Source organism: Meleagris gallopavo, chromosome 2 (assembly GCF_905368555.1).
Source record: "Meleagris gallopavo chromosome 2, MGAL_WU_HG_1.1, whole genome shotgun sequence".
NCBI classification, from domain to species: Eukaryota; Metazoa; Chordata; class Aves; order Galliformes; family Phasianidae; genus Meleagris; species Meleagris gallopavo.
Window position 1 is genome coordinate 13,999,221 of NC_139405.1, and position 27,374 is coordinate 14,026,594.

General features: G+C 39.4%; 1 protein-coding gene and 1 long non-coding RNA gene across 2 annotated transcripts in view; one reads left to right on the plus strand and one right to left on the minus strand.

The window, feature by feature from the left end:
- Nucleotides 1-16,608, minus strand: LOC146544871 (uncharacterized). Its single transcript, XR_014881881.1, has 4 exons — nucleotides 16,329-16,608; nucleotides 15,490-15,614; nucleotides 1,988-2,140; nucleotides 1-123 (listed from the first exon to the last, which is right to left on the minus strand). It is a non-coding gene; the product is annotated as an uncharacterized LOC146544871 (long non-coding RNA).
- TMX4 (thioredoxin related transmembrane protein 4) overlaps nucleotides 16,521-27,374 on the plus strand; it is a 25,146-nt gene continuing 14,292 nt past the window's right edge. The window contains exons 1-2 of the mRNA XM_085218992.1: nucleotides 16,521-16,746; nucleotides 25,016-25,131. Of these exons, the coding sequence (XP_085075118.1) occupies nucleotides 16,574-16,746; nucleotides 25,016-25,131 (289 nt within the window). The 5' untranslated portion in view covers nucleotides 16,521-16,573. The remainder of the gene's footprint in view (nucleotides 16,747-25,015; nucleotides 25,132-27,374) is intronic.

Consider the following 27,374-nt stretch of genomic DNA (forward strand, 5'->3'; position numbering starts at 1 on the left):
GTCAGGTTCAGTGGCAGTGGCTGCAATTCTTGAGGAGGTCTCAGGTGTTCCACTGAGATTTTTGATGAGATTTTGCTCTTCCTGTGCTTTTTCCTTGAAGACAGCTGTTCACAAATGTACGTACTGCCAGGAAGCAATGACATGAATAAGGTGCAACTGCGAAGTGAGGGACATTTCTCTCTAGTTACACAGAACTTACAAAGATCTGGTAAAAAGACATGGTCAAATTTTTGATTGCAACTCTATACATTCCATTCAAAATTTCACAAGTAATGTATTTATATTGACTGAAAATGGAGTCACAAATAAACTGAAAAACTGATGATTTTTTTGCAATCTTGAAATCAGTTCTCAAACTCCTTCATCAAAATGGAAAGCACAGCTGCACATTTTTTGCTGTTCACAGGATTGTGTTCAGGCAATATAAGAAAATGCCTGAAATTATTTGCCATGACTTGAATTAGTAATCAAAGTGCCCTCCCAGTGCCCTGGTTTCAGCTCAGATAGGGTTCATAGCACATCACTGCTTGGCTACCAGGCTGGGTCACTCTGCATGTCAGAGCCACTGCATGATAGTACTGGGCAGGGGCTGTCACAGTGCAAGCTGTGCCAGGCTGCATATGGCCCCTGGGCTGTGGGTTGAGCATGCCTGCCCTACTGCAGTCCTCAGTAGTATTTGGCTCTTCTTGCCCTTTTTGTCCTTGAGTAACATTAAATAGTCAAGGGTGATTTCCAAAGACATGGCAAAAAGAAGAATCCAAATTCTCACACGAAAACATTTCTAATGCTCAGCCTTTTTAGACCTGGCAAAGGACCTAATTTCCATTGCCTTTTAATAAGATGCAGGATGCAAAGTGCTCAATATTCAGTGAGCTTTTCAAAAACTGTTCACCCATAAGAGCTTCCTGGTTGTTCACCCACTCTTAGGGCAGAGAATGGGAGTGGAAGTTGAAAGTCTGCCTATTACTGCTACCTTTCTGCTTCTGGCAGGGGAAAAGAAATAGATTTACTTCATCCAATACTTCCATGCATGTTGTGCAAGAAGCTGGTGGTGGAGAGTGAAGGGGCATTTTCAATCCTTATAAGAAGGTATGATAATCCAGGTCTCAATCTTTCACAGTGGCTTGCATAGTTTCAAAGTTGCTTTTATTTGCATTTTTTTTTCTTTTCCCTCAATTTATTGTAATGAAGTAATGCACTAAGAAGCAATGTTTTGACAAGAAAATCAAAGATAACACTATGAAACTGCTTTTTATAAAGTTATCAGCAAAATCTGAATTCATCTTACAAGGAAATGTGAACTTTTGCCTGGTAATTAACTGAGATGATTCCAGAAAGAAGACTCATTTTTCATGTGGCATAATGACAGGTATTGTTTCCCATTAAAAAGTTGAGAAAGCACGTGAGTGCTCTGCTAGATCTCAGCCAACATGGACTGTTTAATACCAAGGCCTCCAAGAAGTAATTTTATTTCCTATCTTTATGTTCTGTTGTATTTTCTCCAGGGCAGAGAAAATAGATAGGGTGTCAGAAGCTGAGAGTCACAAGATCTAGACATAGCCCATTTTGCCATATTCAATTTATCTTTCTTGTTTTTAGAATAAGAGAAAATGTTGCTAAAGATGCAAGCAGATAATTTGTATAGTGTGTTATTAGCTTTACTTTTAACTGGGAGAGTCGTTTATGATGTGAACAAAGACACAAGGTGAAACAACTTCATTTCTTCTGTAGAGGCAGCAGAAGACTTTTCTAAACATACAGTGGAGTAGCAGCCATTAAGAATCCAGTAATGTGATCACATGTTCCAAGAAAATAACAAGTTACTTATACACTATTTAATTTTAACCAGGATTTCTTACATCCATTTTTATAGTTGAAGTTAATAAAGTCTAACTGCAATGTAAGACTAACATGGAACTGTCTCCTACAGCCTTCAGCCTTGCAGAGGAAGAACGATGGGCACAAAAAGGTATTCTGGGCAACTTACCCTTAGGAGCCTGCTGAACTTCAAAACCATCCTATGGGTTGCAGTGCTGCTCAGAACTGACACAGTTCAGCATGCTGCCTCCACTCTGTGATACTTAACATCATACTGAAATATACTGAGGTGCAGGGGGTCTTCGCAAGCAGCCTTCCAGGCCTGCAATAAGCACAAAAATTGAACTTTCAGGAGTTTGTGATTGCTTATTCTTAAAGTGCTTTATATCTCCGTATGTCTCATTATAAGCTCAGGAAATGCATAATTAGTTGTCTAGTACCTATACCTTAGAAATAATTGATTTGGTAACCATACACTTTAAAATGCTACAGATAAATAAAATATGCTAGAACAGTTTGGCCACACCAGAATATAAAATGACAAAAAATACAAACATGCGCAAAACAGAAATTAAGGGAAAATTAAAGAGTCTCTAGCAATATGGATATTTTGAAGCAGATTTGTGAACAGGCATTCAAGACTGAGCAAGAAAGAGCCAGTAATTCTTCTTGCTGATATAGACATGTCTCAAGAGCATCTTGAAAGATAGCTGAAAATCTGAGTAAACCATGGTGGAGGAAGTACATCCAGGGGAAGTAGAAGTACTCACAACTACAGTTTTGCTAAAGAAAAAGCACATACACCACTCATGTATAAACCCACACCACACAAGAAAGTTTAGTCAAAATCAAAATAGCCATTTCACCTTTTGTGAAATAGAATATTTTTCCACCTGTCTTACAGCAGCAGAAGAGTTGACTTGCTGCTGAGAAATTTCAGGGGCAGTTACTTCCCTGGCATCATGAAAAAAATTGATAAAATCTTCGAAGTCTCAGAAAGTACAACAAAGTTGCTCTTAACATTGCAGCTCTGAGCAGCAAGAGGGTAGCAGAACCGGCAAGGAAACTGAATGCTATTACCAAGGTGCCAATATCCTAAGAGAAGCAAAATCTACTTAGTAGGAGGTGCTATCTTACTTTTGGTATCGTATAATCCACTGTTGACAAACTGTTAATTGATTGAGCACAGCAACCACCAACACAGCAAGTGCTGAAGAGACATGGGTTGTCTAACTGGAATTGTTCCTGATCTGTCATCACATTTTCACAGGATAAGCACACAACTGGTTTATCACAGAAAAGGAAATCACACCTGCCCCAAGCTGTCATTAGCGTACTACAATGCCAAGTAGCTAGGAGAGAGGTAGATGTGAGCAGAATTTGCATCAACAGTAGGCATTTGCTTTCCTTTCATAAATCAACAGCCCACATTCCACTGCTGCCAGTTGACTAACAATGTAAGGAATCATAAAAAGGACAGGGAAGCAAACTGTTGTTCTCTGCTTCTTACAGTACTAAGAGGCAACTCACTGGTTATTTAGCCACAGGTCTTAAATAAATAAACAATTTTTGCAATATGAAACATGACCAAATTTTGGAAGCTATTGCTAAAGGATCTAAGAGCTATGAATATGTTTGAAGAAGAGATAAACAAATACACAGAAGTCCATTATTGATCATTAAATTTAAAAAAAAAAAAAAAAAAAAAAAAGCTTCTCTTCCAGAAAAGTTTTGAAGTATTAGTACCAGATATTTCCAAGATTGAGAAGATCGGGTACACAGTCTGAGCTTGTACTCTTTCCCTACAAATTTGTTGCTGTTGAGAGTCGCACAGAAGCCTTGGTTTGGTAGAAGTATGTATAACCAAGCTCTGCAATTTTTATATTTAGGATGATGTTAGTCCCTGAAGCTTAGCTTAGTTAGATGAGAAAGAGGAGCCAGGTTTCAGAAACAACAAACAGGAAGCTAAGAGAAATTCCATAAATTCACTTAATCTTAGCTTTCTTTTTCCTTTCAACTCCACAGATTCAGGATGATTTTGTACACCATTTCCTATGACTTACAATTTTTAGGTAAGTAGAGCATTTCTCACTGGGGTATTCTGATATGGGTTTTTAAAGGTATTCTACCTGTGCAAATTTTTAGTGAAGGGGAGATACTGAAAAAAAAAATCTTAGTATACTTTTAATATCACGCAGTTTGTCAAATAAATCTGAACACAAAAGTAGAATAGCTTGCCCAAAATGCCAGTGAGGTTAAAATCCAACTTCTGCACATCAGAAAAATCTTTCATGAAAATAAAGTCTGCAAAAATCTTATTATCAAATAACAATAAAAACAATTGTGCTTATGTGTAAAATGGGTATTTGAGAGGTTAAGACTATGTTCTGATAAGAACATAGAAATGAACATAAGAAACGGTGACTGAGTTGTTAAAGTAATTCAATGAAGGAAGCACATTTCACTTGGCTCAACTGAGCTTAGTGGCCTTGGGCTATGTAAGTTATTCTTTGTCTGTATCAGCTTCTTCACTAACCATACTGAGATATTAAGGATTTAAACAAACAAACAAACAAACAAAAAAAACATATGTAGGATATATGCAAAGCATTATGGATGAGTGCTTACACAGACCTCTTCACAAGCTTCTTAAAACAAGAAGCTGCCAAAGAGACTGATTTGACACCTTTATCCTCATTAATACTCAGCTCCTCACAATGTACTATCACCTTGATGTCCTGAGAAACAGGCAACTGAACAGAGACTGCAAAACAGATCAAAAATAGCAAGAATTGATGCAAACTGCTACAAAACACCTCAAGACATGCTGTAAAATGTGCTGGCAAAGGTACACATATCTTCCAAATCAAAGAGGAGGGAAACTTTGATCCAAAAAGACATTTTACTGGGCAGTCATCCTCATGAAGTGGGATACATACTCCACTGTTTTCTCATGCCCCAGGAAAGCTCAGAATTCCAACATTTCTAACTTGTTTTCTCCTTCCCAGATTTTACTTTAACAAACAGCCATTTCATTTCTTCAGAATGAAAGTAAGTTGACAGTTAAAGCTGTGAAATCAGCATGGAAACGTTATTAAGCATGCCAGATATGCTATGCTACCCTGCAGAAAAATACAGTGATTCTAATTAGAATCCAGCCATAAGGAGCCGGGTTAATCCATTCAGTGAGTGCTGAAACTGAAACTTTCAAAAGCTTTAACTTAATCTGGCCTAGGTATAGCAGTACGTATACATTCCTTATCTGATTTCTCCAAGGTGCTGCTTGCCAGTCATGAAAACTTGATACTTCGTAAACAAGTATTAAATCAGAACATTATACACTCTGGTCAAGCATGCAAGACATTCGAAAAGCTCTGGCTATAGATTGCTCTCTCAACAAACTGAGAGTAGTTTCCATTCCTCTTCAGGCTGAAAGTAAGTAGGTTCTTCCAGAAGATTATCTTAGCAGCCAGTAATCTGTTTCTCTAAACAGCCTGTTCTGAAGTAGAGAAGCAAATCCTACTTCTGTAATCCTGTTGGTTTCATTGGCAGACAGGAGTTTGTGACAAGCATATATCCTATTGTAACAAAACATCATGCAGCACATAGCATCTGAGAAGTACAATTTTCTTTCCTCGCTTAGACCAATTAAAGATTAAAATATTTTAATGAAGAAAGAAAATTTTGGATAGCCCAGTTCTAGAAATTTTCAGAGAAAGACTACACAATTTTCACTGTTAATAAAATTCCAGAAGAATCTAACCTTAACTTTTAAGAATAGTACTGATGTTTGCCCTCAGCACTTTCATTCTAGCCCTGGTCTACTTTTTTTCCACTTCAAGTATCAGGGAGCAGCAAAAGCAGGGCTGGCCCACAAGTAAAAAGCTAAACCAGGATTGCAGGATGATTCCAGTGCAGATCAGTCCCACTAACCCGGACATTTTTCTACAGAATCTGACAGAGCAAGCAGTACAAGGTGCAGGTAACAAAATCCTGCCCCAGGCACAGCAAGGTAGTGAACCAAGTACCATAGCCATCGAGACAGAAAATAATGCTGCTACGTATGCATCAAGTACACCTGTAAGACATAGCTGAAGACCAACAATCCTATAATAAAAGTCAAACCAGAGCACACTGCCCTGCTCATTATATGAATGGGGCCCACTTGCCAGTGGGGAGAAATATCATCATATCATAGCATAGATTGGCTCAGACTGGAAGGGACCATAAACATCATCCTGTTCAAAACCCCCTGTCATGGGCAGCGTTGCCACCCAGTGAATCAGGCTGCCCAGAATCCCATCCAACCTGGCCTCAAACGCCTCCAGGATGGGGCATCCACAGCTGTTCTGGACAACCTGTTCTAGCACCTCACCACCCTCTGAATAAAAAATATCCAACTAACATCTAACCTCTTTTAGTTTAAAATCATTCCCCCTTGTCCTATCACTATCTGCCCATGTAAAAAGCTCCTGGTCATTAGCTCCCTTCAAGTACTGGAAGGCCATAATGATGTCTCTCTCTAGACTTCCCCTGGCTGAGCAAGTCCAGCTCTAGCTCCTTCAGCCTTCCTTTGTAGGATAGGTGCTCCAGCCCTCTGATCTCTTTGTGGCCCTCCACTGAACCTGCTCCAACAGCTCCACATCTTCCTTGTGCTGGGGGCCCCAGACTTGGGCACAGTACTCCAGACAGAGCTTCACAAGGGCACAATAGGAGAGGATAATCCCTTCCCTCTTTCTACTGGCCACTCCTCTTTTGACGCAGCCCTTCTGGGTTGCAAGCATGTGCTGCTGGCTCATGCTCAGCTTTTTGTCTACCAAAACCTCTGAGTCCTTCTCAGCAGGGCTGCTCCCAGTGAGGTATTGTCCTAATCTGTACACATGTATAAGTATGAAGTGGAGGTCCTAGAAGCAGCTGATCAGGGCCACTAAAGCACAGTTCTTTAATTGTAATTGCTCACTGAGAGCAGCCCTGTTGAGGAGCATAAAGCCAAAGAAGAAAGTAATTTTCTCATTATTATGGTCAAGTCTCTGTCAGGGTTACTGGTATAAATGTCTTCTCAGCCACTTAATATAACTGTTCTGAGATGCCTTGCGTTTTGGCTTCAATTGTCCTCAGGTTTAAAATCCTGGTTATTTTCTTACATCTCTGAGTGAGATTGCAGCAAAATGCCTGCCTGTCAGATTTTAGATATAAATCAAGAAGTTGTATTAGGAGGCCATCATTATCTTACACTTTCCCTCTTCAACTTTTCATTTCTTCATGGAAAAGTTCACAGAAAATAATAGAACAAAATGTAAAGCATCAGCTTAGAAAATTTCCATCATTTGTGCTACAGAAGCTCTTGGATCAAAAGCTTGTCTGCTAGGTGAGGCACAGAAATACAAATTCTACGCTTTCACTGTGTTTTGAGCAGTGGGACAGTTGCATTCCCACTGGGTAAGAGAGTTGTGACATAAACTATTTAGGGGCAAGCATGCCATTTGTTTCAGGAACAGGGCTCTGTAGGAGTGACCAGAGTTACAGGACTAGAATGAAGTCCTTGGATATACAGTTCTCTTGGTGAGAGAGGGTCTGAAGCCAAAGAGGGCTTGCTTTGGCAGCCGCTGCTTTGCAGCTCTTTACTTTGCAAACTGCCTTATTTATCTGTTCTTAAGTGTATGCCAAAAGCAGTTCATTACAGGGTCAGATCAGGATCCCTGAAAATTAGTCTTCACTAACATTGATATAATATACTATGTGCCATTCCTAAAGCAAGATAGTTTTTCTTTCTTAATCAGCTGGTATGGATGAAAAAAGAAAAGATGTTTGGGGATATGTAAACCTTTGCAAGTGCACAAAAAGCATTCAGGAAGTCTGGTTTAAAAGCATATGGATGAAGCTGAAAGAACAAAGTGCTTTCCAGGAAGCTGTTGCCACACAGAAAGCTGAAAAGTAGGAATACTTTAGAAATCAACAGTGAACCTCAAGTAGACGTTTCTTTTGGAATTAGTCATTTAAGATAGTGTACCTATATCCTTTAAGCATCCTTTGGATTATTTACTTTTGTAATGCACTTATTGTCTACTTGTGGAGCTGAGCAGTTCTTAATTGGCAAATAAGACTCAGAGCACTCACCAACTTTAACTTTCATATTCCTTACAAAGCATGCTATTTCTAGATATCTGCTAATGCAGCCTTTGGCAAGAGTGGCTCTGCAAGAAAGATTAAAATAAGCCCTGTCATTAGCCCACACTTCAGACAAGTGTGCAGCTCCTATACTTACTCTTCTTTCTGTCAAAAGCAAAATGTTACCCTGACTTCATCCGCTTGATACCCTTGTATTCTAGGACTAGATCTCACAGATGTTCTGCACAGGAAACCCCTAGAGAAAAATCAATTTCCTTTATACTGGTCACCTTCGCTATCAAATGACATGTCTGAAAATTGCAATAGGATCAAATATTTATGGACACTTTGGATTTTGCATTTAATCATGGTATGATAATTAGTCACTGATGGTATATTTGAAGATTTTTGTGTCCTTGGCAAATAAAAGACTAGAACTTCAGCTTCCTGGAAGCTTGATTACAGTCCTTCTCTCTCAGAAAATTTGCATATAAATAGACTTCTGCTTTCATTAGTCCCAGCAACAAAATACGATTCCTAAATCTAACAATTAGTAGTCTAACCCAACAGTAACTCTTCAAGCAGAATTTCTACTAACAGCCTTTAGTCTAAATAGGGACTTCTATAGCAGACTCGTGATCGCTGTCCCAGGTAAATGAGAAGTAGTTGTAACCTCCAGATGACAAACTGATTAGCAGAGACTTTCACCAGTGGCAGCAAATGGGTCTCTGGTAAGTGTCACCTTCAAGCAGCTGCAGTGTAAGTTCCAGAGTTGCTCTGTGCTGGATGGAAACTTATGTTGGAAGCAGTTATCTGGGTGGACCACATTCTCTGGCACTTATAAGAGCATTTAGTCGCCACCCGTAGAGTAACATTCATAAATACATCCTTGCAGAAGCCTATTCATCTATAATCTCCCTCTGAGCAGCAGAGAGAAATATTTTTATGGCCACATAAATTATAATGAAACATAAGCAACCTTCTCATTTCACTTTGCAGCAATTCTGTAGAGGTGATCCAACCCATCTATCACAATAAAATCCCCTTGCTTTGGTAGGCTCTTCATTCATCCGTTTTTTGTTTATTAGAAAGACATTGTTGAGACCAGTAATTGTGAACTCAGTCTGTTTTACATTTCAATACAGAAAACTTATTTCGATAAATCCAATTTTCATACAAGAAACCTCCCCAGAATCAGTGGAGTGATTTTACGACTAAGACTGAAAGCGTCTGATTTTGTTCCTAATTCTCCAGGAACAATTTGAGATCATTTTCTAAAAGATAAATGGCTCAAAATGCCTATTGGACGCTACTGATAGAAGATGAATGATGAGAAACTCAGATTATATTGCACTGTAATTCTTCTTTCAAGTGACTTATTTTAACTTAGAAAGAAGGTAGAATTACCAGGAGAATAACACTGGCAAAGCTATGGCAGAATATTGAAGGTTATGCAATTACATTTCTCAGATTCTTTCTGCATTTCAGTACTTTTCCCTGCGTAGGTTGTTTTTCCAGTGTCTTACACTGTCTTTGCTGTCATTTACATTCTCTAAAGGCTTACTGGGGAGTGCAGTGGGAAAGTGACAGCATTACTTGTCCTTTCTCCTTTATCTATATAATGCACAAGTCAATGGGAGGGAGAGGAGAGAAATGTGCACAGAGTTGCAGGCATTCGCCAGTTAAATAAAAGGTCCAGGTGAAGTGTTTTATACTTGTTTTATCATACTGAAGAAGAGATGAATATTACTTTCTCAAAATTTGGAAATGATTAGAGAACTTCTGGAAAAAAAATCGGCATACAATACTATATCAAGCCAACATACCAAATAACCATGCAGCTGGGGAGCAGATTATTTTTCATTGCATTTAAATGAAGACATATTTTCTTACTGTGAGAGAGACTGATTACATTCTCTGAAAAGCTAGTGTGGATATAGCGTTACTTTAGAAAATAGTTCTCTTTTTCTTTCCTGTTTACCCTGTTTTTAACTGTTTTCATTAGAAATTACTTATCTCTAGCTCTGAATTCAAATTAATACGTAAAGGTTGTCACAAAAGTTGAAATTTGTGGACTTGAGAACTATGTGCAATAATATCTGCATTTGTGGATCTCGTGCAGTGTCTTTGAAACACTCATTCAAAAATTGACCACAAGCAAGAACTTAGCGTTTTATTTCCCAAACACGTGAGTTTTATTCTTTTTGCTCAGAGTTTTGAAGGTATTGTGACCTTTAAAAAAAGCACCATAAATTTTTATAGCGCATGGAAGATATACCACTGTAGAATATCTGCAAGTTTAGCCTTAGCTTACTTCTGTGCCTTTGGGCAACCTGCTTCATTACTTCACTTCTGCAGCATTCAGAGCAGGTTTAAAATGAGTATGATGTACTGCAAAGAGAGCTGTCTACTATTAGTGAGACCATCACTGGAACAGAAAAAGAACTTCCAGTGCTTGCAGTACCCAGTGTAGCTTTCGGATATGCAATTCTTGTATGGTCTCTGCTTAAGTCAATGGATGATCTCTATATCTATCTGATTTCAACACAGTTTCATTCATGCTTTTAACACAACACTTAGCCACCATAAAGGAGCGGAAGAAGGGCTATATTTGACATAAGAAGTCACTAATGGTAAAAAGCCACGTCCAACAAAAGTTACCAGATGAAGGCCTGAATTTTGGATTCCTGTATTGTAAAGAAGAACAGCTTCTTTGTCTTTAAAATAATTATTCCTGATTTAATTCAGGAGCACAATCAGAATAATTCCACATCAATAACTGTTTATAAAGGCTGCTCTGAAAGCACTGGCTCCTATTTTATTGCACTGGCCCATGATGTCAGAGGCAGAAGTTGATGGTATGGCAGTAGAGGTTGAACCTTTCTGCCAGTATTCCATTAAACTGTCTTGCTGAGTGACAGATGGCAGCAATGGGACAGTTTGACACAATGGTGTCTGAGATGGAAATGCATATGGAGTAAAGGTGTGTCATTGAAATCCTCTATGAAGAAAAAATTGCACCCATTGACATTCATTGACACCTGCTGGGCATTTCTGGAAGCCAAACAGTGTATGTTAGCACAGTGAGATGGTAGGTGATTTTTCAGCAGTCGTGACAGTGACGTGAAAGACAAAACATGCTCCCAGTAGCCATGCAGATTGTTACAAGCACAGCATGCAGGCTCTTGTTCAGTGCTGATGAAAATGCTTAGCTAATTTTGGTGACTATATTGAAAAATAGATATGTAGCTGAGAATTTGCTCTATCAAAGAATGTTATTGTGTTCTTTGTATCGGTTGCAGTTTCCATGGAAATAAATAAGAGGTATTACTTTTGGAGCAAAAGATGTACAATTTAAGTATGTTTTAAATCTTTTGCTGTGTGTACCTGTGTCATTCTGACAATTGTTAGAAGGGAACTGACTGAAGAGAAGAATACTGACTGCAGTCAAACAGCAACATGTGTAAGAACAAAATGCGTACACAGATGTTTGCACTAGTTGTAATGTTTGATGAGCCTTGCTAGCTTGAGCTTGCATCACAATCTAATTGTATGGGGCTGCTGAATCACGGCCTGAACCTCTGATTGATCACCCGAGATGAGCAATGAGTCAGCCATGGGAGCACAGGTGAAGGCAAATCACCTGTGCTGCAGGAAGGGGTGGAGCCTGGCCCCACCTCTTCTAGACCCATTTAAGAGCTGACTGCCAGTGGGGAAGGATCTGTCTGGAGATCTGCTCCATCAGAGTTCATCTGGTGAGCCCAGGGCAGGGTGAGTGACTTTCTCTCATTACTCCAATATAAATTATATTAGCCAAGCTCCTGGATATATATCTATACCACCTGTATATCCATTGATTATACTCTAATAAAAACCTAATAATTCCTTTTCATCTTGATCACTCGACCACATATATCAGGCTTTGGAGATGTCAGATCTAAAAGGAGAACTGTTCTTTTGCCTTGGAGATTTTTGACTGCTGAAGAACAATATATTGCAAGAATTAGTTCCTTATTCAGCAGGAGAACTCACTTTTAGAAAAATAAAAAAGAAAGAAAAAGAAGCCAGGCAATAAAAAATTGCATTTCTTATCAGATCTGCCTTGATTTATGTACAAACTCAAAAGCTTGCTCTGCTATTTCTTGCAACTTCTTTTAGATTCTGAATGTCCTTGACAGGCAGATAAAAGAACAGATGCGTATCAGAGGTGGGAGATCATCTTGTAGGAGGACTGGGCTTCAGTTATGCAAAGATAAGGATGCGGAGGTCTGAGTGCATGGTGGAGAGCTACGTGGGTAGAGCAATCCCCCAGTATGCAACTCTTTGTAGGACTGGATATTACATAAGGCTTGTAAATGACTTGCTGTCTGTTCATCTTGTAGCTTGGTGGATATATAACCTGTCTTTGAACCAGAGTGCTTAAAAGAACAGTTCTTCACACTTATGCAGGATAGCAAGCCTCAAAGTTAATCAGAAATGTTCTTGGAATCTACATTTAACTGGAAGTATTATGGTTTCAGTATCCTCTCTGGCTTTCTGTAAGAAGGTGCAAAATATGATTTCATGTTCTCACTGTATATTTACCTTTTGGTGGGAGGCATTAGATAAGGTTCTGCCAAACTTCACTCATAAGAAGAAAATAATCTTTATATATTTTTTAATATTTCAGGGAATTTTGTAGTGTAATCTATGAAGGGTAGATATGGACATTTCTGGTCAAAAAGTCAAACTGATATAAAAGCTTTGAACCACTTTAAATACATATCAAAAGCATAGCCACTGTGAGTTTCCAAGAGTTATCTAATTGTAGTGATGTGCTGTATTTGCTGATCTATCTATTTCAAACTAAAACTTTCTCCATTAACATAATATGCCTTAGGTTTAACAAATCCCTCTTAAAACATGTATGGAATGTTTATTTGTGGCCACGTATTGCTTATTCTCTATTAAGTTACTTGCATTAAATTGGGGAAAAAAGTTTCAAACTCTTTTACTACTCAGATAGTGAAAAACTTACTGCAACTATTATTTCATTATGCACAGGGACTGATTATGTTAAAATTAGAAGTATCAATTGCTGTTGCTTGTATGATAATAACTTCATATTTCATTGCTTAACAAACATCTTTCAAAAGCAAATTCTAAGAGTTCAGAAACATAGTTCTGGAACTTTAATATGGAACAGAAAAAAATAATGTGGATATTAAAATGGGGAACATTTGGGGAAAGATGAATGTTATAATAATTTATTGTGCTTTAGGCAGTGTCATGAATTTATTGTGGCACACACTAAAAGAAAGAACATCAACAATTCTAGAATACATTCCTTTAAAAAGACACTCGCCTGAATTAATAATTGAACAGCATTCAATAAAGTAGAAAATAAAGCTAACAGAAACAAATTTACAAGGAAAAGTCTTCGACAAGGAAAGACCATTATACCGCACACCGAAGATCAAAGGGTTTTTAATTCCCTCCTTCTAGAGAAAAGCCCCACAATCAGAAAATTCTAAATCACAGTTCAGTAAACATACATAAAAATTATACAGAAGTAAAATATTTGTGAAGCACAAAGCACAAACTTTCTAGTGACTATCAAAAGAAACAGAAATTAGTGTTAGGAAAGATTGGGAAACTGGTGTTTCCTCTGGTTAGATATGGACTGGTCATGAAGGTACATAAACATTCCAGTACAGAAATATTTGTGACATGAGTGCCTACAGCACCACAGAGAAAAAGGAAGATATGTTTGCAGTTGTCCATTCATTCAGATCTATCACATTAATTTGTGGTGTTTTTTAATACTATAGTTTAACTTTCCATTTTACAATCAAAATACACCTATATTCCTGGAATGCTCTGTGCTGACACATCCCTTCTAAGCTCCTTTTAGCCCTCTGTCCTGCTACTGAAAGAAATTTCCTTTGGCAGCTCCCCCTGATATTGTGTACTGAAGATATAAAACATACTTGATTGTGAATGCAGCTAGTTGAAAAACTGGCTTCTCTTGCCAGGCCTTTGATAGAAGGGAAAGCAGACAGGTGGAATAAGGAAAATCTCAAACCACCTCAGACTGTGATTTGAAGTCTAAAGAAACTGACCTCTCCATTTGAAAGACAATATTTTCACGTCCTTAGTTCTTCTAGTATTTAATCCTGGCTTTGCAGTATGAAAACATGGAGCTACATAAATTAACTAATAAATCCTTTTTTTCCAAATTCTATCAAAAAAATAACTGTGGTTAATGGATATGCTTCCTACAATAGTGGACAAAACCTAAACTCACATCTTGACTCCTAAACCCTTTCTGTAACAGAAGGGGTAGTAAGCAAGCTGGAAAAATGTCTCTCTTAAGAAAGCCAGATGAGAAACAGACACAAATGGAGTAAAATGTAAAGATGCACATGTTTAACAAAAACACAGTGAAGCTAAGGGAGGGTAAGTTTAACAAGGGATAGAGTGATTAAAGTAATTAGGAAAGTAATAAATGGTCTGACCCAGACAGTGGTCGTTATTAACTGTTCAGCCCCTCCTGCTTTCTCCTTTTATGTTTCCCATTTCATGCTCCTAATCAGGTTCAAATGAGGTGTATCTGCTCCATCTTTGCAAGCTTGACCTACTTTAGAAGGATTAACAGCACCATGACATTTCTACCCCATTTTAGGACCACTGGGTGCTGTTTTAGAAATGAAAGCAACTCTACCTTTCTTCTGAGCAGCCTTTATCTAAACTTTAAATATCCTCAGTGCTACATGTGGCTACCTATACTACCTGGTACTAAAGAGGTCCCTAGATGTACTCCTAGGAGTTTTGTTTTTTTTCTTCCTGACATCTGTCTCTCCCGGTCCTTTTACTAGTTCCTCCTCATATATTTGGAGCCACTTCATGGAGACCTGTTTTGCCATCTTTTTTTCATCCACATTCTCTTCGAGGACAAACATTCAAGACCTGGTACAATAAAATGTTCCTTAGTCTGTCCTTCCACACATCAGCTCTTTGTCACATAAATTTACCTGATTTGGTTCCAGCAAGTGAATACTGCCACCGTGTATAAAACTACTTTTCGTTTTGGTCAATCATTTCTTCCTTTTCTTTCTTTGTTTCCTCCACTCTCCTTTTTCCATCTCTATCTTTCCCTTCCCTTTCCTTTCCTCCATCCTTTTTCTCCCTCCCTTCCTTTTTCTCAGAGAATCTATAAAAAAAAGTGTACTTATCTTAGGCTTCCCTAGTTCTTACTGAGCAGCAATGTAAATCCCTTCTTACTCACAAAAGAACTTTAACTAAGTATATGTCTTCTCAAATAGTTTCCACTGTTGTATTTTTTCTCTTCATTGCATAATTCAAGTCCAAATATTTCCAGGTCTAAATATTGCTAAAATGCCACATTCAATATTCAATCTACTTATTCAAGTAGGAAGGGCACTGATAAATTATGATATTTCCTTTTACAAACCACAAAAACAGCTAAATGATTAGGGGGGAAAAAATGGAATATAGAGAGATTTCAGTCTCTGTGTATTGCATAGGAAAGAACAGAAAGTATGTGTCACATGAGACTCTTACTTCATTCTCAGCTGGCATTAATCCTGGTGGCAGGAAGCTCACAGCTCAGAGGCAGGGATCTCAGCAATGCTGGGAAGCTATCGACAAAAAATCTTCTTTGGTTATAGCAGGTACTTTTTGAAAACCTAGTGAAAAGAGATTGTAAGTCACCAGTGAGTCACTGGGAGATGTGGCCTACCCTTGTGCAGTAGCAAACAAGGAAAACTGCTCGATTCACTTTTGCATAGTGTGCGTAGTACTACGGGTGGGTCTGTCTCCCTGCACAGTCAGTTCTGTGAGGACTGTGAAAGCCCACTGCTGCTTCTCCTTCTGATTATGGGCTGTCTTATCCTTCTGTGTTTGGATACTAATGCTGAGTTCACTTCAGCTTCAACAAACAAGGGCCAGACATATATTCAGGCTCTAAGGAATGATTTGATCAAGGAGGTTTGATTCCCATGGAGAAGAACAACGTGTAAGAGCCTTGTTAGACGAACAGTTAGAGGCATTAAGTCCTAGTGTTTCCTCAAGCAGGTTAAACTAAACACACTGACATGTATATATTTTCTCAACACAGCTAGTTAACTTCTGGAGAACCTCTCAGACAGTTCCTCATAAACCAAGGCATCAGCAAAGATTTTAGGAAATTCTACAATCCGTATCTGGCAGGAAGGAAGACCAAACGTTTAGAATGATCTCCTCAGCTTTATTCTGTTCAGTTTAGCAGGCTGAGGAAGCTGGCTGTTAAGAGGACTGGAGTCCGCAGCTGTTACACTCCGGGGGAAGGCTACCAGCCGGGGCGAGCTAAAGGAGTGGGGCCAACGGGAACCTCGGTTTAGTCTGTAAAGAAACGCGAGTACCTGAAGACGGCACCCCATTACGGGTGCCCTCGACACAGCAAACGCTCATAAACCCGCTCAAGTACAGCGGAGCGTTGGCGCGGGCAGGGCCGGAGCTCGCGACGAGGCGCCGCCGCAACAACCAGCTCCACACGGCCAACGGCCCCGCCACGCGCCCTTCGCGCTCTCGCGGCGGCCCCGCCCCCGCGGCGGCAGTTGGGCGGGGGCCGCCACCGCCCTCACTTCCTGGGCCGGGCGGGGGCAACATGGCGGGCGGCGGTCGCGCGGTCCTACTTTTGGCGGCCGCGCTCGGCTCTCTCACCGCCTCGGTCTTCTCCTCGTCGCCCGTGGGCAGCCCCGGCGAGCCGCGGAGCCGCGTGCAGGTGCTGAGCGGCTCCAACTGGAGCCTGGTGCTGCAGGGCCAGTGGATGGTGGAGTTGTGAGTAACGGCCGCTCGCCCGCCTGGGAGTGGGGTGGTGTGAGGGGGTTCACCCTTGTGGGGCGGCCGCGGGGTCCGGCCTCGCCTCGGCTCTGTGCTGCCTGGCCCGGCTCGGAGCCGGGGAGGCCTCTGCCCGCCCGCGGGCTGCCGCGGCCTGGGACTGGGCCTGGGGGCTCGGCCTGCCCCGCGCCTGCCGTGCCCTCTGCGAAGTCCCCTTTGTGGTCTGGAGCTGAGGGGCGCGCTGTGCGCCGGGCTTTGGGGGCTGGTGAAGAAGGCTTTCCTCCGGGTTTGTGTTCCGCACAGGTGCGACGTTAGGCAACGCACGTTGTGCTGCTCTTGTGGGGCGGGCCTTCACTGAGGTTTGTGTGAGCTAGGAGCGCTGAACCGGGCATGCAGTGCTTGGCAGGGGTGGTGTTACGTAAATAACGCGGTGTGCCGTGGCTCTCGTGTTCTTGCTCTCTAAGGATTGTGCGTTATGCTTCGTTACTTTTTCAGTGCTGCCGATGCTTTATCTTTTTGACTGCTGGAGAGGTTTGCTGGTTGTGGGCAGGGCTTTGAGTGCTGCTGGATGACTTCAGTGGAGTCGTGACTTCCCTGGTGGTGTAAAACTTGCTGAAGAGCACATGGTGTCTTGTGCTTCGAGGGGAGCTCGCCTGTTTGCATTTAGAAGGGAAAAAAGGGAGGAACTGTGTAAGCTTTGTGCTGCGCAGATATGAAGCGGGGCTTTATTGTGGTGTGTTGCTATTTACTCCTCTATGGAGGTGGTTTAACAGTTTTGAACAGACTAAGTAGTGAAAGAGGATATGACCCACCAACATCTGAACTTGTGCTCCTTCATAAATGCTTCCTCAACTGCTCAAAGTTTTATTCTTCTTCAATATTGAATTTGAATTATCCTGATCTTTTTAGAAGGAGAAGGACTGTCACTTCTCCATGGGCTGTGGTGCTCTGGATTTCACTGGAGACCTCACGTTATCAATGAATGGATGGAGGTGATCCTGAAATAGCTGATCGGAGCCCAGGGATACACACTTTGCATGAGGGGACAGGGGTTTGCTGGTTTGGTTTTGAGTCGTCTTATTTTTATTTTTTGATCCAATATTTATTTATCTTGTTCTGACATTCAGGCCCTAGGTGGAAGTTCTATGAACTTGCCTATTAATACACAGCTCACTGAATCTTAGGGAGGAAATAGCCTGCTTAAGGTGACTCAGTGCTTTCTTGTATTTCTGAGAAAGCATTTGAGTAACTACTGGTGCATGCAAAGAAGATGACAGGAACTGACTGAAATCAGAAGTGATTGGGATGATGAGCAGTTCAGATTGCTTTGTGTGTTTTTACTTATGTGAAATGCTGCTCCATTGGCTAATTTACCTTTAGGTCTTTTTTTTTCTATGGACTGTGCTTCATATGGGAAAGAAACTTGGTCCTCCATGCTACTTTCTGTGGCACACTTCTAATGCTTCTACTTCTGAGAAGGAATCTTAGCATCTCATGGGATGCTAACTTAATGCTACTGTTTCTGAATGAAGTTTGAGATTCTTAGCTTTGTCTAAACAATAGTTTGAGATTCAGAATTCGTTTCTTATGATTCTTACAGCTGTTTTCCTATTGGCAGATTTGCCTTCTGCTGATTTTTATGTAGCTTAGAGCTGGTGCTGTAGACAGGAGTCTGCACTTCGCTGATTCACTTCTGCACTGCGTGGGTCTGTTGGCAAGGCTGCAGCACTGTTCATCAAACTTTCGATCAGAGAACTTGCTGCTTCTTTATAAGACTTTTTAATGAAAAGCTGTCAGGAAAGAAAAGTCTCTTTTTTTTTTTCCTTTTATGAAAGAAGTGTAGGCTAACTATGATGTGCTGCCACTATTTTTATTTGTTCCTGGTTGTACGAATGGAGAGACTTAAGCCAGAAATAACTTGTATGCAGGATTCGTAGGAGTAATAGGATTCTTCTTCCTTCATCCCTCCTAGCTGAAGTGCGTGTACTTGACTGACTACTTATAAATAATCAGTTATTTGTAGCTGATAAAACTGCAGGCCTAGAAGCACTGCTGCATTTTGATGATAATGTTCTGGGTAACTTTGTGCTGTGATGTCTTTTAAAGACACTTTTTGCTGCTGTTACTATCACAGCATGCAGACCTTTGCTGAAGTGCTGAAAGTATGATGCTGGAATAAACCATTGTAAAAAGCTTCATTATTTCTAGTTTGCAGCTGCATGATAATGTTTGGCTAGTGTGAAGAGCTTTTTGTCTTTATTTTTAATGTTGTGTCTGTTGGGAAGATAGAATACTGATTCCTGGTCTCTGTCCTTGAGCATGTTACAGGCTGGTGTGTTTTGCATTTGTGAACATAGCTCCTTCCACACTTGATTGATCTCAATTTAACTTCCTCTTCTTGAAGCAGATAAATGTTAGTAGTCTTTATGCCTCTGATTATAAAGTAACTCCTGTTGATCCTACAACACTTCATGTGTTTGCCACCGAGGAAAATCTCTACTTCAGTTCCCACACAGGATGTAAAATGTAAAATGTTCCCTTCAGTGAAACTATCAGTGAAGTAATGGTGCTACGTGATCTTGGGTGTTCTCAGTTTTAATTCTCAACAAGGCTTTGAGGGGGGCAGGAAAAAAGGAAGGATAGTAATAACCATAGTAGTAATAAGTAAGCAATAATCATATTTTCAAATCTAGCTTATATAGCATACAGCATAGGCCCATTATTTATTTCCTTATCGTTTACAGTTAAAATATTGTTATACTGCTCAGTAGGTGAAGTTATCGCAAGGGGTCAGTGCCCAGTCGTCCTATGGAAGCTACACTTCCAAATGAATATGCTCTAAGTCTAGCTGAATGTGTTGCCATTTGCATGGTTTAATGCTTTTAAACTGCTCAAAAGACTCTGTAAAACTTTAGAAGTCAGTAAATTATTCAACGATTCACTTAGATTCAGAACTCAGTTAGATTGGGGAACTTTGTCACTTGTAAGAGTATCGTCTCATTTTCTGAATTCCTGGACTTCTTTGTCCTAACAGTAAAAACAAACAAACAAAACCCAAATGCTAGAGCTTCTGTTTGGTTGTGCAGCTTCTGCAGACCTCTTGACTGAGTTGAGAGGAAGCAACCAAATGATCTGTGAATTCTTGTTTAATAACTAAGCATTGTCTTTGCCTCACAGTGGCTGAACAGATACTGATAAAATGTGAATCTGAAATATCCTTGGTAGCAGATGCTTTACTATTGTCAGAAGGACAAAACTGTATCAAATGATGGAACTTAGTTTGCTGAAATACTTGAAGATTTTGCATCCATTTTTCAGGGGTTGTTTGGCATTCTGTTTTCAAGATGAATGCTCCTTCATGGCCTTTTGAAAAATAAAATAAAACCTTGTGAATGGAACATTTGTTTTTTCTTTTGGATTGCAGATGGTACTCCTACAGTTCTCTTTGTTCTTGAAAGTAGAAAGCTGAATAATTCCAATATATGTGGCCTTGCTTCCCATCTTGTTCTTGAAAGGTTAAAGTGCACTTCATTAGTCTATAGAATGAGTGGTGGGTGGCATTTCAAATGTTCTTCTAGAGAATCTGATTTCATTGGCTTAGAGTGTGTTAGCCCACAATGGTCAACAGTTGCTTTTCCCTTGATTTGGATATTACTGGAAAAGATATGCGTATCAGGTTGCTGAGGGAAATACAACAAAATGGGAGCTAGCTTTCTAGCTCTGAAATGAAGTCCCCAGAACAGCATCTTAGTGCATGGCCATTCTGGTCAGTCAACAGCAGTGCCTGGCTTCTGCTTACCGCTTGGTTTGGGCTGCATGAAGTGGTCTAGATATCCTGCTTGTGGCTCTAAAATAATCTCTTAAGCTTTTGTGAGCTCTTATTCAAGTTCAAACCTAGCTCAGCAATACCTTTAAAAAATGCTGTTGGTCCACAGAAATTGGTTTATAGAAAGAATTTGAGGTATTTGGTTCCTCTCAAATGTTGTAATGAATGCTGCAAGCATGTTTGCTAGGGTTTTAGCAATTTGCAGACTTAACTGTTGTGAAGCATCTGTTTTGGGACTCTGAGGATAGGAAATGCACTGTACTGTGTACTACTTGGTAGCCCTTGCTGCAGATGAGAAGAGGAACAATGCAATGATTTCAATTAGAGTTGTCAGTAATAAAACATAATACCTTATATTAACAGTTAGTTGGAAATAATGGAGATGAGGAGAGTGCACAGGATATAAAGGAGAGCAATCGAAGCCATTAAGGAGGAATAGCTAGCCTAAATGTGTTGTTTCTATACTCATTAAACCTTTGGCATGTTTCTGTGTGTAATTTGAAGGGGAAAAATGTGTGTCACTGAGAAGAACAGTAGTTGTGCTGCTTGTCCTCTTTCCCAGTTCATGCTGGTTCTTGGCTGTCTGCAGTTCCTACAGGAGTTCTTTCCTCTTGCTCACTTGCAGCTATTGTGCTCCCTTTAGTCTCTTGAGGAAACAGTGACTGCTTGACTTATGGCATAGTTGAGTACCTTCCTTCCTCACTTGTTCTTTTTTTTTTTTTCTGTCAGACTGTAGTGAGGAAGGATGGGCTGCAGCATTTCATGATAGAATTTTCATGTGTGAAAGCTGTAGAAACCTGGTTAAAAGAAGAACACAATCTCAAGTATAGCAGTTTTACTTTGTAGTACTCCTTAGCTTAAAAACAGATCTAAATGATCTTTTTTGGGTGAATACTTGAATGGAGAAGGTCTGAAAACTACTGTTCTACATGCTTCTAGGGTGCTTAAGCTTAAGTTATTTTAAATGAAGTCTTGCCATGGGACTAATTAGCCATCTGCTTTACTCACCTATTGAAGGTTTGGGAGAAGCTTGGACTTCTGCTTTCAACTGTTTTATTGTTTTACAGTATTTTCTTATTGGACATTGAATTGTCAGTCAGTTGTATGGTTTTATGACTGATGTGGATGGCTGAGCACTTAAATTCTTGTGTTTCGATGTTACAAAATCTCTACTTTTTCTAAATATTAGCTTGTTTTAGTGTTCAGAATTTTTGTTAGGCAAGTGATAACTACTTGACGCGATAAAAATATCTTTTCTATTGTTGCTGGTACCTTTCAACAATTGCACCTCTAATTTTTATAGTACTTCTGATCTGAAATCAGGCTAACAGCTTGGTTTGTTTTAAACGGTGCCTTTCATAGAAGAAACAGATAAGTTGTGAGTTTGGAGAGGAGAGAAGCTAGAATGAACAGGAGATCTCCATCTTCGCTGTTTTGCTGTTTTTCTCTTGAAATTCTCCGCCTGTCGCTGCAAGCTGTTTTACCTTTGTTCACAGATTCCTGTGGCTTCCTGAAACTGCCAGCAAGCAAAGTACAGTATTCAGGGTTGCATCTGTTCAGTGTCCATAGTCACTAATAATGATACTAAACAGGCAATAGTAAATAACTTACGTTTGTCTGAGGATGAGTGAATTGGTCAATTCCCTAGCCAAGCAGTTAAGAGTGGAAATGATCAGTGCTGTGGCCTGCTGCATTGTGTATCAGGAAATCTAGGTCAAATTCTTCTGTGTTTACTAATTGCCTCTAGTGATACGACTGAATGGCATGCTTATTCAAGCAGATTTTACTTCGTTTTATTTTATTGCAGCCGTCAATGCAGTTGCTGATGTTTGAAAGCCAAGACTTGTGCCTGTGTAATGCACAAATCACTGCAAGCATGAGCTGATCCAGCTGTTCATGGAGATGGAAATAGACTTCGCTTGTCTTGATTTAAAGAGCTTAATATTCTGCTTCCAGACATTCTTATGCTCTCTGTAGAAGAATTCTAATCCTTTAAGGGATTGGGGTGGGAAGACACCTGGCTTCTTTGAAACAGTGATTTTAATCAATTATATCTATTGCTGTTGCAATGGCTCAGACCATTAGATAGGCATTTGCCTTATTTACAGCAGTGAGATGATGGATGAGGATATTTAAACTGTAAAGCTCTATGGTGTGTAAGAGGCCAAGTAAGGCTGCAGATGCAGTATCATGAGTATGTACATGCTTGTGATAACAAACTTGGCATGTGTAATTTTATAGATATGAGGTGTTTCAATCAGATTCTTTTAAATTACTTTTCAATATGCAACAACCTATGGGAAACTTTCTTTTGTCAACCAAGTGTCCAGGTCTTGGCTATAATTCCAGTAGGTTTCAATTTAAGTTGAGAAGACCTGAGTGCTGTTTTCTTGGAACACTGGTATGGCCAAAAGACACTGTGCAAACAACGTATTAAGAGTTAAATGTACCCACTACTGCAGGAGGGAGAGCTAGAGGAGCAACAGCCCAAACACTGCTTGTACAGAAGTGCTAGTGGTTTCCTTGTCTGTTTGTGGAGTGTAACTGAAGAGGTTCAGGTTGCATCTGCTTTTGTAAATGACCTGTTCTTGGGTCGTATGAACTGATGGACTATAATAAAGACTAGTTAGCACGTGCATGGAGCTGCTTTCCTACTGCTCTCTCTAGTGTGTGTGTGTATATGTCTTTATATATATATATATATATATATACACACACACACAAAAGTATGTATTTCAAGTATACCTTAAGCAGGCTGGAGATTAATATATGAATTTGACTCATCCAGAGAAGCTGGATTTAGAAAACATTCAATCTTCTGTCTTTAATTTTAGAGCAGCATTGGTAGCATTATCTGACGTGTGGTTTCTTACCTGTCACTCAAACTATTGTAATAAAATGTAGTCTGTTTTTAAAGTACGGTATCTGTCAAACTATTAATAAAAGCTCTCCACAGGGCAGCAGCTCTGTGTGTTGAGATTTTTTCCCAGCATCCTTTTAAACAATATTGACAAGCTGTTTCTTGGCACAATTAGAGTTATGTACTTGTTTCAGATGTACTCATAAAAATGCTGTTTCACAAAAACCACAATATTAGTTTTAAAAATGCACATTGTATTTTACTGTAATAGAAACTACTGATTTTAACTAGTGTCTTTTTAACATCAAAATTATAAGATTTCGTTTCCAAAACAATTTTTTTTTGTAGTGGTTTTGAAATGTACTAATTACTCAGGAAGCTTGATTGTATGTCTTCCATGAGAAATTCTTTCAGGGTTTTTTTTTTTGTTTATGTGAAACATTTTTGGCTTGAGAGAGTACGTATTCCTGGTTAGAAGACCACCAGGCAGCGAGAAGCGCCTCTGTCTGAGCTGGACAGCAGAACTGGCAGTCAGACCAAGGGGGTGAGGCAGTCTGGTAGAGGTCCCCAGTCAGAGTACAGTGGATATGTGGGCTATTACAGGTATTGGACTCGGCCCATGTAGAGATTTCCTCTTTCTGTTAAGAGAGAATGAGAAATGTGGTTGTGTGTATTGAGCACTGTGACAAATAGTGTCTCTAGGTGAACTAATTTTGATTCCTTATCTTTTAAAATATTAGAAATTCTGGCCCCCATTCTGTGAGCTGTAACTCACAGAAAAAATAGACATAGCACATATATATGCCTAATAGGAATATATAACCAAGCATTGCAAGCTGTGGAAGCTTGACACAGGCTTTGTGAATCTTGTTAAGACAGAATACATAAAGATGGCAAATGGGGTTCTATCAGAACATAAATGTTTTCTGACTTAGACTTTCAAATCAGCTGATCTATCTCCGTATTGATAATATCAGTCAGAATGCCAAACTTGATTTGAATGGTTTTAATGCTCTAATAGCGTAGAAAACTCAACTCTTAAAATGTGTTCTTATCTTGCTGAAATTAATCCTAAGGAAAAGCAAAACAGTGCAAACAGTAGACATTTAATGTGAACTTTCTTTAAATCTCTAAAGAGCACTATTGAAAAGGGCATGCTCTGATGTATTGAGTAGCAGGCTGAGGCAAATGTAATTTCTAGAAGTACAGAGGTGTGGGAAATCAATACAAAATGCTAAATTGAATGATACCATTTCAGAGGGCAGCCTGGTTTTAATAATTCAGATAGCTACCATGAAAATAGATTTATTTTTCTATGTAAATAGAATAAATAATGTCTGGTGATGGTTTTAGATACAAATTTCTACGAGATTGAAAAATATTGTTTGTTTTAATAACATTAAGAAGAATGTAGTTTGATGCAAAGCCACTTGATTATCTTATTCAATAGACTTGATTATGAAAAACTGCATTTTTTCCTGTTATTGATCTGTTTGTATTTTCTCTGTATGGTAAATCAATTTGAATGCATATGTATGAAGAGATTAAAATATTTTAACCTTTTTTTCCCCTGCCTTCTTTAGTTATGCTCCTTGGTGTCCAGCTTGTCAACAGATTGAATTGATATGGGAGAGTTTTGCAAAAGAAAGTGAGCAGATGGATATCACTGTGGGGAAGGTGGATGTCACTCAAGAGCCAGGTATAGTATGTAGACAATTTTTTTTAATAAAAGGAATTAAGTATCAGTAACTGAATGTGCTTTATTTTACTAGAGTACCTGGGTTAACAGTTCCGTCGCCTCCAATTTCTGTGTTTCAGAGTATAGTATCACTACCACAGTGAGAGCTGGCTTTAATAGGCTTTTAGTGATTTGCATTATGATGCGGTTTGTTTGTCTTGTTTAATTGTATTAGTGCTTTAAAAGTGCAGCCTTGTTTTTTCCTGTTTTGATGCATGTATGCGAATGCTTACAAAAACAACTTCTACCAGTCCACAGAAGCATAAATACAATCTTACTTGTTCCTGCTTTGGTGATTCTTTTCAAAGTTTTGAATATGTTTGTGTAAACTATGTTCTGACATACTGACTTCTTGGTGTTAGGTTTGCCTGTAGTGTGTATAAAAATTAATATCGGCTCAATAAAGGTGAGTTTGAACACAAGCAATTTTTACATAAAACTTATAGCCTGTTTCTGCTTCTTCACATAAACAAAGCAGTGCTTACTCTGGAGTTAAGACTGTGAATGAGGATCCATTATAATCCCATCTTCTAATTGTCTCCCAATTAGAGGTTCTTTGCTTAGGTGTTATTCAAGTTTAGGGATTTCAGTCTTGATTACGATGTTTCACTGTGATCAACTTAGAAGTGCACTCCTAAAATGAGACTCTGACAATAAAATATTTAGGATTTGAAGATGTTGATCTTCCTAGTAAAGAATGCTTATGTTGTGAACTGGAGGGACTGTGTATTTGAAGTTTTCTTCAGGTCTGAATTTATCTGGTTTTTGAGTGATGCAAAGTACTAAAGGTCTTAGGTGTGACTTTAACTAGAAATTCCTCAAATATTTGAATTTCTGTTATTGCTCAGAGTCATGTTCTCCGAATGTGTTTGATTTCTGTGAGTCAAAGAATTGGCCAAAATGATGCATTCATGCCAGCGTGTGCATAATATACCTGGAATATCCCATTCAGCTCAGAGTATGAAGGCTGTAGATACTCAAATTGGAAAACAAAGATTTATTACAGATTTGACCTTTTTGTGTTGATGTAGTTTTGGAGGTTTGCAAAACCAGCTCTCTCACCAGCTGCATCAGAAAGTTATCTTCCATACACTCCAGAAACCTCTTAGACTGCTTCTTCTGTGCTGTGTTGTATTTCCAGCATATGTTGGGGAAGTTGAAGTCCCCCATGAGGACAAGGGCTGGCAATCACGCAGTTTCTGCCAGCTGCTCTTAGAACATCTCATCTGTCTCTTCATCCTGGTTCGGTGGTCTATAACAGACGACCACCAGGATGTCTGCCTTGTCAGCCTTTTCCCTGATCTTTACCAATAGGGATTCAACCTTATCATCCCCCAGCCACAAGCTCAGTAACATCAATGCACTCTCTAATATAGAGCCACACTGCCATCCCTCCTTCCTTTTCTGTTCTTCCTGAAAAGTCTGTAGCCGTCCATTGCAGCACTCCAGTCGTGGGAATGGTCCCACCATGTTTCCGTAATGGCAACTAGGTCATAGCTTGCCTGCCATACAGTCAATACCAGAATTATCAATAAAGGATAATAATCAGAGGGGCGGATCAGACACTACCATTCCATACCTAATCTTCTTGGAATACTTGCTTGTTGAAAGCAGTGATATTTTTCAGATAGCTTCTGTATCCTCTGTATTTTTTGAGGAGTGGTAAATACCAAAGCTGTTAGGTTTTTTTTCCTGTTTTTATTTTTCTGCTGACAACCTAATGGCATATGCTGGTTTTAGATTTGTAAATACATGCTTAACTTCCAGTTAAAACTATTAGCCAGTTAAAGTTTGTATTAGGCACGTGCCAAAACAATTTGCAGTGTGTTCTTAGCTCGCCGAAGCTCACTTTAAGGAGGTGTATTAAATATGCAAAAAAATCTTCCAAGTGAAGTTTTAGGATGTGTCAGTACATTTTGGCAACAGATTTTGGTTTATTTACTTCATTGCTCATTGTAAGACCATTGGTACTTGCTCAGGGATAGGTTACAGATAAGAGGGATTTAAGCTAGCTATCTCATTTTGTTTGCCTGGCTAGTCCTCATTAGAATATCAGAGTTTTTCAGTATTCCCTTAACTTTGTCTGCTCTTAAGCTTGTTAAGGTCTTCATGGCTTTCCACTTTGGTTTTTCTTGTGCTGCTCTGCTTTCTGCTTGATTAATTCTACTGTTATGCTTGCATTTTTGTTTATCTTTCCTTCTGCT